The sequence below is a fragment of the Alligator sinensis genome, unplaced genomic scaffold (assembly GCF_000455745.1).
Source record: "Alligator sinensis unplaced genomic scaffold, ASM45574v1 scaffold388_2, whole genome shotgun sequence".
Lineage (NCBI taxonomy): Eukaryota > Metazoa > Chordata > Crocodylia > Alligatoridae > Alligator > Alligator sinensis.
In genome coordinates this window covers 718,374-728,699 of record NW_005842102.1, presented here as the reverse complement: position 1 = coordinate 728,699, position 10,326 = coordinate 718,374, and the positions used below count along the sequence as shown (strand labels likewise).

Sequence of the window (10,326 nt, the reverse complement as noted above, 5' to 3'; positions counted from 1 at the left end):
CAGGAATGGGGAAGAATAGAGGACTCGTTATTTAGAAGCTCACCCACTCAGTATTGTTGCCAGGTTATACCAAAAAGTAACAGGTGATTATGGGTGGCTCCTGAACATACCAGAAGGGTGTATGTAGTCTAGCCCCCAGACCTGCTCTTTAATGCTTGATCTCCCACTACCTCTTTTCTATCCAGTTTGGTGCCTCACAATGTTCACTCTGGAAATTGCAAAGCAGAGGTAGGGAACATACCTCTGACAACTCCTCTGACATTGACTCTTGGTGTTTCTTGTTCTCCCAGGGGAGTGAAGTGCTGCTGCTGTCTCTCTGCCGTACAGTCAATGCCTGTTCCCACTTCTGCAGAGCCTCCTCGAACAGCTCCATCCCTGCCCGATGCAACCAACCAAACAGTGAAACTGAAGAGCTTGTTTAGATGGCAGAGGAACGTAGCGACCAGTAAGGCTCCTTGTTCACTTGGGAGGAGGCTTTCCTCTTCTCAGAATGCTCTCTGAACCCATATGGCAAAAGATACTAACTTAGGTATTTCCATCCTTATGGATATGATATGTTCTTTATTTAGCTTAGGACTAAATAAGACCATTTCAGCAAAGAACATCAACAATGTTACTTCTGAAGCATATTTTCCCAATGAATAGCCTGGAGGGGTGGACCTCGTCATTACACAGGCATTGAGACCAACATCTTCTATCATCAAAGGATAGGAAAAGGGTTTCTCCAAGTTAAGGACAGAGTTTGCCCATAGAATTCCATTGGGGTTCAGCATGGGAAGGGATGGTGTTTTCAGGATAGGGTTGGGAGCCACTGGTGGACCTGGGACAGAGGCAAGGACTGACTGCACACAGAGGCTCCACCCCTGTTCTCCCCACAGTAAGCCCTCCAGGGCAAGGTTAAAAAAACAAAAAAACAAAACACAATTTACCTTGAATATAGAGGCTTTCAGCACTAGAGTCTCCAGCAGCTCCAGGATCCTCCATTGCTCCCGTCTCCCAGAGCCCTGCAGCTGCTGGTGTTGGGCTGGAAGAGTTCACAGCCACTATCTGGCCCATAAGATGAGAAAGAACAACAGATGCTATAAGACTTCCTTGCAGTCTAACAAAAGCAGCAGAGAGATCTGATCTCTGCATTATGGTACCTGCAGATACACCCTCAGCTATTTGCCATTTTGAAATTTGTACTTGTTTTTAGCATTCGCTTGCTTTTCCAAGGTGGGGATACCAGTGCTCCGCATCCAAATGTGTCCTCCCTCTGCAAGTGTTCATACTAGTGGAGGGCAACAATGGGAAGTAGCTACCTTAGAAGGAGCTATAAAGTGCCAAGCTGCTGCAAACCAAGTTCTCCAATGATAAGCAACATCACTCAGAGCACAGAGCATCACATCCTCCCCCTTGCCTCTAGCCAGCAGCAAGCTAACTTCTTTAGACAGAAAGAAAAAAAAGGTTTGCAATCGCCTCTCCCTGGCTGCACCTGTAAAGATATAACAGGCATCACTGAAAAACCCAGGCTTTGTTCATGTTGTGTGCACTTATCTGGGATACTTGGAGTGGGAAGGGGGCAGGTGCATGAGAAAGACACTGCAACACCCATGACAAAGTAGGGGTGGGACAGGAGAAGAGACTGCTGGGAAATAAATGTCAGGCCCTATCCCCATAGGAAGGGGAAGGCAGTGGCTGGGAGGCAAATGCAAACATAAAGAGGGAACAGGTTACTAATGAAAACAAGACAGGGCACTTGTGCCAGAAAAGCAAGTCACTCTTTTCTTCCTAATCAAATGCTCTTGGTGTGGAGCTAGAATAGAAATAAGAGTTTACAAGATCTGTGTCATGGTTCAATCAGAAACCTGGACAAGTGCCATGAGAGCATTTTCTGGTCAAATGCTACAGGCTAGCAGGGCTAGATTCAGATATTTACAGCTGGATAGGAATTGTTCCCAGCTGCAGCAAGTCGCAGAATACTTGACTTCATTTTACTTTCTCAGGCTCAGTTCAGATGTGCTACTAGTTGCTGGTACCATAGCTCATAAACAATTGCTATGACTAATGTGCTGAATCAGCAAAAAGCAGAGATTCCAGGTACCATGAAGCATTTGTGCCAGAAGCAAGTGATGTTGGGGAAATAGTAGTGGTTATAAAGGAGCTTAGTCTGTCTTCAGAGCTCTAAGATCGTGCTCCCAAAACCAAATAGGTTAGAAGTCCAGTCCCTAGTTTAGGGATAAGGTCCCTTTATTCTCTGGGGCAAGAAAACCAAACCAAATGATCAGTATGTCTAGGGGCAGACTACAGCCAGCTACAGATGTAACCCTGACCTTGAACTTCTGTGGAGGCCAAGACGGTGCAAGCCAAACACTCCAGCCAGCTCACCAAATGCTGTCAGGACACAGAAGTCTTCCCTTTGACCTGTTTCAGGAGCTATTTTGGCAAACTCACCAGAATTTAGTAAGCTTTTAGCCGAAAACAGACTTATTTGAGGTGCATCTCTGCAGCTCCAACACGGGTCTCTTTCTAGGTCTAATTCATCCCAGTTATTCAAACCCAACTTCCAGCAAGAACCAAGATATACAGGGCAAGTAGCAGGAAATACTGGAAGGGGTGGGGGGGAAAGGGCAGGAATTCTCCAACTCATCTCTCCCTCCCTAAACCTATACAACGTAGAATGTCCCACTTGTTTGAAGAGCACTGTTTCACAAGAGAAGCACAGAGATTCAAAACTATTTCCACATATACATTTAGTATAGGTATTTTAAAGAAGTCAAATTGCATTTAAATTTATTTTTCTTCCCAGATTAGATCAACTTACCCTTTTTTGCACAATTGGAGGCCCAAAATTATGAGTCAAAGCATACCACCAATTTGCTCTGCAACTTCTCTCCCATGTCCCTGGATGTAGGAAAGGGGGATGATTTGGTCTGTCTCCCTTTTCAACCTACTGTGAACTGCAGAGGAAGGCAGATCTTCTGCAGCTTTGCAGGAACCTATCCCCCAAACAACAATGATTAGATCTCCAGCCTAATTCACTTTAATTTGGGTTCACACCTCATTAAAGGAGACAGTACTTCACCCACCACTCCTCTATAACCCTGCAGCTAAAGTTGTGGCTTCAGTGGTTCAGACTGGCTCTGGCCCACTTGATATGGCTGTGGCTTTCATAGCACACCCAGGTTCTGAAGAATGTCCACTTTCATTTAACAAAAAACAAAAAAAAAGTTTCCAACTCTCATAGATCGAGGAAACCTTTCCAAATGCGAGTAAATGCCTGAACTGCAAGCCTGAACCAATCACTGATTTGATTTGCCTGGGGATTCAGACTTGCATTTCAAGCATTTACTCACAAGCCTGAATCCACCAGCTATGCCAATCAGTGGCTGAGAGGTGTGATCTCTGCCCCACCCTTTCATCTGGACAGGGTATTCATTCTAAAACCTAAATGTGGTTTTGCTCAATGGCACTATCTGTTTTGCCAGTGCTGATCATTTTAACAGAGGCAATGGAAACAAAGGGTCAGGGAAGAAACTATGGAGGGAATGATCAAACAAGATAGAACTGAAAAGAAAGGGCAGAAACAGCAGCTCTCAAGGAGGAAGACTTCTCAACTGAGTAATGCTATAAAAGGAAGCTAAAGTATGAAACCAACAAGATACAATCAAAGTGCACAAGTGCTAGATTCACCCCCTGATCTCTGTGCAGGCCTCCACTTGCATTAGAGGGGAATATCCTGACTCATGGAATGCAAAAAGGAACTGAGCCCTTGCTACAGAGTGCCAATTCTCCTGAGTCTAAAACAAATTAGAGGTTAGAAACCTTAATTTACACCTTACTAGGTGGAGCAGAGAAGAGGACTTTTGCACTAAGAAAAGCCAACATTTGGAATTTTGACCTATTTTTATTGGGGAATGTCAGTGTCAAAACAGTGTCACCTAACCCCAGCTGTTTTTCCTGATTAAGTGCAAGGGGGCTGGACCCTATGATTGTGCAAGGTCCCTTCCAGCCCCTTACAGGTCCCTGCTGAAAAAAAAATAACCCTCCCCAGTCACTCCATCAAATTAGGTAGCTTAATTGGGAAGCAGTGCATTCTAGCAACATGGGGATAGGCTGCTTCTGAGACCATGAATGATCTTTCAGTGGTGGTGAGAGTTTCAAGGCCTGGGAGGCAGAGAAGAGGCTGTGGCCGTATGTCCAGTTCTTGTCCTATGAGTGAAGGGAGAGGCTGAGAGTAGAACTAAAGGAGTCTGTGGATTCAAAAGTTGGGCTTTACAGACCTGCATTGTGTGCTCCAGCTGCACTGGCCCTGGCCTATACTGCAGGTTTCAGGAAACTTCCTACCATCCCCCCTGCTCCACCCACGAGCGTGCTAGTGTAGAGCTGTCCAGCCTACAAGAGCCGGTCTCATAATTATGCTGGCAGAGCCCCCTAGTGGAGATGCAGTGTATACCAACAAGAGTACTCTGTGTGTGTGTGTGTGTATATATATATATATATATATATATAGGCATTGGCTTCCCATACAACAGAAGCTAAACTGACCAAAAAGCTCCTGTGTTACCATAGCTGCAGCTCCACCAGAGGTTTTGTCTGTGGGAGTCCCACCCACCCTGCCCGTGCATGTATCCCCCACATTTGTGCACAACCCCCAGAGCCTACATAGCCATGCTGGCCAAACTGTAGTGTGGACAAACCTTACACTAGTGCTCCCAAGAAAGCAGTTGGGAAATGCAGAGAAGCTTCCTGAGATCTGTCAAAGCAGATGAGGGTGCAGTGTGGGAGTTACTTATGCCTGCTACTAATGCAGCTGGTGTATGGGAAGCCTCAAGCAGCAGGTCGGTAAAAAGCTGAGTGTGCAATCCCTACTGACTCGATCAGTTCTCCTGTCACCCTCTCTCTCCACCCACGGGACTGGTTATATGGCTGAAGATTCTTCCCATTTGTCTAGGCCATGGAAGTACCGACAATATTTACTAGATGCCCTTTTTTCCTTCCTCAGAGACTAGTTGGGTGAAAAGAAACCCCTCCCCATATTGCCAGGATTAACTCTTATCCAGACAATTCAGCTAATTAATTAAAAACCCATCAACACCTGAGGAACACAGACTATTTTTTTTTAATGGCTTAGAGACGGAGCAGACTACCTTCAGGGCTGTTAAGGGGACTAGACCATTTTATCTGAACCAGTCAAGACTACTACCAATTTGTTAAAATTTGACCAGGTCCCAAAACTAAGTCTCACTAATGGGCATAAGATGTTTTAATACTGATTAGAAAGGGGGTTACCCTGCAATTAGCCATAAATGTCTATACTTTTGTGTAAGGCACAATGTTGCAGGTGACAATGTTTATGGTTTGAAACACATATTTGGCTATACAGTGCTCTTGCTCTCTCTCACTCTCTCCTTTCAATAACTGCAAACACCCCAAATCATTGCAATACTATCCCAGTTTGTTTGTGGCTCCAGTCTCCAGACCAGCGGTTCTCAACTTTTTGGACTCAAGGCACCCCTCCATAACTTTTGGAAACTGAGTGGCATCCAACTCTAAAAACAAATATATATATTACAGAGCTCACCTCCTTGCAAAGGGGGTGGAGAATCTGGCATGCATTTATCTACTTAATCACCTCATGCCTCAAGGCACCCTTCAAAGGATCTGGCAGCACCCCAGGGTACCCCTGCACCCTGGTTGAGAATCACTACAAGCAGTAGCCATGAATCTCTTATTGGAATTGAAGCTGTGAAGGGTGATTAACACAACAAAACAGGCCTTTAAAATCACCTTTTAAGTACCAATATCTCATTATCTATCAAAAACTTTGGCATAAAAGTGATGCATGTGGGTGCAGCTCAGTGCTCCGGAAAGCATTAATTCCAGTTGACTAATAATCCTACTAAATGTAGATAAGTAGATGTGACTCCTTCCTCTGTGCTGCTACAGCAATGGTGAAAGATTTCTTACCGAGGCAAGGCTGTGGGAGGAACCAGAGCGTTTGCTGGGCTCAATGGAGGAAATCCCGCTAAGCGTGTCATTGCTCTTGCTGCTTGGACTTTGTACTCTCCTGCTGGAATATCCTGCAATCAGGAGGGTTGCAAAAACAAGCCTTTAGGTCTTCCTGCTCTGTCTACACCATTCGAGGGAAAAAGGAGCCTATGAAATCAGATGTGGTGTTGCTCTTTCCTGCCTGTCCCTTGCTGCACCAGGTTCGCACCACTGGAAGCAAGATCCCCTGCAGGCTGCTGAGAGGGCTGTGCCATCTCCAGAAGAATCAGCTCTCAGTGGGGTGTGAAACGGTAGCAGTCGCAGATAAATCTGGTTCAAAGCAAAATGGTTTCATTGCAGCCTTGGATGGTGAGGGGAACTGTGATTAGCTGGTGACACAGAGCATGGATCTTCTGGGTTAAGGAGTCAGCAGATGGAGGGGGCAGTCTATTTCTAATAACTAGAGCTGGGAGTTAGGGTTCTATTGTCTAACTTGCTGTCGCTTATCCTCCGTACCTCAGTTTCCCCATCTAAGATGAGGATATAAATATTTACTCACCTCTCTAGATGAAAGGAAGCATGCAAGTATTATTGGAGAAACATTAAACATCAGTGCCTCAGACCCCTCATGCTATGCAAAATGCTACAAGTCACTGTCATCAGTGCAGGGACAGTGGTAATTCAGCAGTTTGTTTGATTTCCCCAGAATATTTACACAGCTCCATAACTTCACAACACTGTACACACATTAATTGAGCCTAAAAACTTCCCGCTGGGCAGATGATGTGCTCTATCTTCTTTTTCCCCAATCGGGGAAACCACAAATAATAGGCAAAGTGACTGGTCCAAGGTCACAGAGCGAGTCACTGACAGGGCTGGCTTAACATTCAGACCCTTCTGACTGAATCTAAACTACACCGTCTTCTTTACTGTTTGGTGACTGACAGAACACAGGCCACGGCATGCAGCCAGCTACCCTTATCAAGTGAAAACATTGTACAACGGGCTTGATATTTCCTTTTTTTTTTTTTATTTAAAAGTAATGGCAACTGTGAATCTGGATAGCCACTGTTTGACTGCTTGTGCTGTTAAGGTAGTAATCTTGCACTTTTTAACATCTATTCTGTATTGTTGCCCTTATTAGGACACTGTCTATTTTTGGCTCCCAATCTCATTCTGCTCCTATAAAGTATAAGGAACAACCTTCCAACACAATCTAGCCATCTGCTTGGCATAACCTGGGGTCCTGTCCTCCTGCATGTCTCCTCCTCCCAGATAATAATGCTCCCATAAACATTATCATTTCTCCCCACCATTTTCTCTTGTGATACAAACCTTTTTTCACTGATGGGACTTTTCTGGTTGACAGGACAGGAACAGGGACTCCTCCAGGCTTGAGACCACACTTCTCTGGAGCTATCTGTTTCTTTCGACGTCGACGCCGCTTCAGCTGATGTGCAGCAAGAGCCAAGGCAACTGTTCCAAGAGCTGTGGCAAACAGCACCTTCCGCAGGCCAGGGGAGAGCCGCAGCTGCGAGAAGACAGACTTTAAACACAAAAGATATTAGAAAGCAACAATATTAGCATTGTCTCCACCTCCAGTTTTCATCCAGAACAGCTAGACTCTAAAGATACTGTATAGATGTTGTGCCAGTGAATTGTAGCCAGCAGAGAAGAGCAACTGCTTAATAGCATGCAGCTAAACCGGGTCAGATAAGACAGTAAGGATACTGTTAGAGATGTACGCCGAGGACAGAATGTATCTCTGATATAACCCCATAAAGTCAGTGGGGAAGGGGGGGGTGCGCGCACGTATGCGTGCATGTGCGTGCACACAAGTGTGTGTGTTGTTTCACAGACTTGAAATCACTGTTTGTCGTCTGTGTGTAGAGATTAAAGATCTCAAGGCACTTTTCCGAAGACAAGTTTGCCAGTGTCCAGCCCAATAGTTTCTAATACCCACACTAAAAAAAACAGACATAAAATTCCAGCAAAGATTCCACTGACATCACTGGTGTCTAGATTTCACCCCAGAAGCATATCAGTCCCCTTCATGAGAAGAAACTTATTTTAGGTCCAGACAGAACTGAACAGAGGAGGAGAGAAAGGAGGATAACACACACATCCTACTGGAATCTTTGAAAAAAAGTTACTCTTGTTTTCCAGGAAGAAGAAATGAGAGCTGAGAGGTGTGTCAGGTAGGCCATCTAGAAGGGCCTAGGTAGCTGAAAGATGGGTTAAGAAGGTTTGCAAGAGAATTTAGACTTTAGATCAGGCCTTAAATGTCATAAGACAGGATCTAGCATTACGTAATAGAAAACTGTAGTGTAATTATTAATAAAGCTCCTATTGCTAGTAAGAAGCAAAGGCTCAGAGTTACGTTATTAACCTCAGTTCTGAATATTCTGATTTACAGGTAAGATTCATTTGCCCAAATATTGAAGACTGAAATATTAAGCATGATTTAAGTAAAAAAATGTGTACTTGAGTGCCTCTAAGGATGACCCACAAGTTTTGCTGAGCAGAAAGAGAATGTGGCAAAGACAATGGGGCATGAGCGATTGTAGCATTATAGAAATGTCTGCTCCAACATCATAACTAGCACTTTTTCAGAAGTGTATAAAACCAACTGTTATGGTTTGAACTGTGTTTTTTTCTTTTAATTATTTGGCTTAAAAGAGATTTAAAATAAAAATCTGGTAAAATATTTATCAACTTTTCCAGGTATCATGCTGCAGCTTCCCCCACACATATAGACTCATTGAATTCAGAGTGAATAAACCCAAAAACTTTTCTGTTGAGAATGTAGCAACTTGTTTATTGCTGGATGGCCAGAATGTATCCATGCCTTACTTCCAAGCATCATCTTTCCTCGAACCTCTTCTCCCCAGCCAAGTTTCCCATCAGTGACATGGCCATCTGCAGAGCTCCCCCCTTAGGTATCCTAATCAGTCCCTCTGAACCTTTCCAGACCTCTCTGGGCCTCTCACAAGAAACCTCCATTTCTAACTTTTGCAGCCTCCCAACAAGGGCAACCCCCATAGCAACTGTCACTCCTCTTTCTCAACACCCTCCGAGTCTTCCTTCCCCCCCATTCAATTAGCACTGACTCACCACCTTCACCCCTCCAAATGAACTGGTGCAGGCGGCTCTGCAGAACTACGCATACAACCCAGGACTCTTTTACTTATTTTTATTCTTTTACCTGCCCAAATGTTGTGTAAACGAACACCGGGATCTCTGCCACAGTCATTGCCAAGGCTTGGATGATAGACATTCCCTCGGTTCTTTGAAAGGCCATTTCTGAATGAGGCTGCGAGTATCCGCAGGAGTCAGCGTGTGGGAAGGACACTTAGGGAACCATTCAGAGCTCACAAGGAAATCCAACTTTGTTTCAACATGTGTCTCAGGACTGCAGGGGCAGTCTCCAGCCGGGAATTTTCTTCCTGCACGAAGAAGAAATGAGGTGAAGCAGATAATTAAACAGAAGCAAGGTCTGCACGGTCTGCCCTGACAGCACGACTTTCAAAGCACGTTGCAATCCATGCCAAGCAGCAAGACAGCTAGAACGGACTCAGCCGCGATCTCAAACCTGGCCCTGCAAACAGCGCTATCGCCTGCCTCTCCAATGAAACCAGAAGGATTTTCAGTCCCGTTTTTTTTGTTGTAACCAACCTTTTTCTGTACCAGGACCCATCTGTACACGCCGATGGCCAGTCCCGACCCAGCGCCCCTCGTCCCCGGCGTGTGGGCACAGGGGGCCCAAGCAGCCCCTCGCAGCTGGAGCTCTGCCAGCCCGCAAAGGAAAAGCCACCGTTTCCCAGGTTTTTCCCCGTAAAGCTCGTTTGTGACCCTTTCCTATGGTCTCACGACCGCGGGTTGAGAAGCGCTGCTCCGGGAAGGACTTGGGGGCGTTTCCGAAGCAGCGCGACCGTCTCAGCGTCATTTTGAAGACAACGTTACGGACAGCGGCTAAACCCTGTTGCCGCCCAGTTGACCCCAAACTGTTTGAACTCGGGGGTGAAACTGAGCTGGATTTTTCAAACCCGGCCCCGCAGTGGCACGGCCCGCGGAGCTCGCCCCACCACCGCGCGAGGCGGCAGGGTTTTGGGGGTGACACTTGCTATGGGACAAGACCCCGCATGCAAAGGCTTGCCCCCAAAGTGCTGCACCCCCTACCCCCTGGCACCCACCTCCTGCCCAAGCCCCGTCTGCTCAGGGAAGGCCGCCCCAGCCAGGCCCTCGCTGCAGCATCCCCTCCCCGCGCTGCACAGCCCCGCCAAGGGGACACCATGACGGCCGCCGCCCCTCTCCCGCCGGCGTAAGGCACAGCCCACGCCCCCATCCTGCGTACCG

The 10,326-nt window shown here is 46.2% G+C and overlaps 1 protein-coding gene across 2 annotated transcripts in view; it reads right to left on the bottom strand.

Annotated features, from left to right (window-relative positions):
• The window catches only part of MIGA2 (mitoguardin 2), a 20,493-nt gene extending 10,187 nt beyond the window's left edge, over positions 1-10,306 (bottom strand). Inside the window, exons 1-6 of one of the 2 annotated variants that reach the window (XM_006024347.3) lie at positions 10,164-10,306; positions 9,176-9,416; positions 7,306-7,516; positions 5,950-6,062; positions 930-1,047; positions 242-375 (exon numbers count right to left, since the gene is read on the bottom strand). In XM_006024347.3, the coding sequence (XP_006024409.1) occupies positions 242-375; positions 930-1,047; positions 5,950-6,062; positions 7,306-7,516; positions 9,176-9,271 (672 nt within the window). In that variant the 5' untranslated portion in view covers positions 9,272-9,416; positions 10,164-10,306. Of the gene's footprint in view, positions 1-241; positions 376-929; positions 1,080-5,949; positions 6,063-7,305; positions 7,517-9,175; positions 9,417-10,163 lie in introns of both variants that reach the window. The other variant, XM_025205028.1, reaches the window with a different exon arrangement.
• Positions 10,307-10,326: the final 20 nt, after the last annotated feature.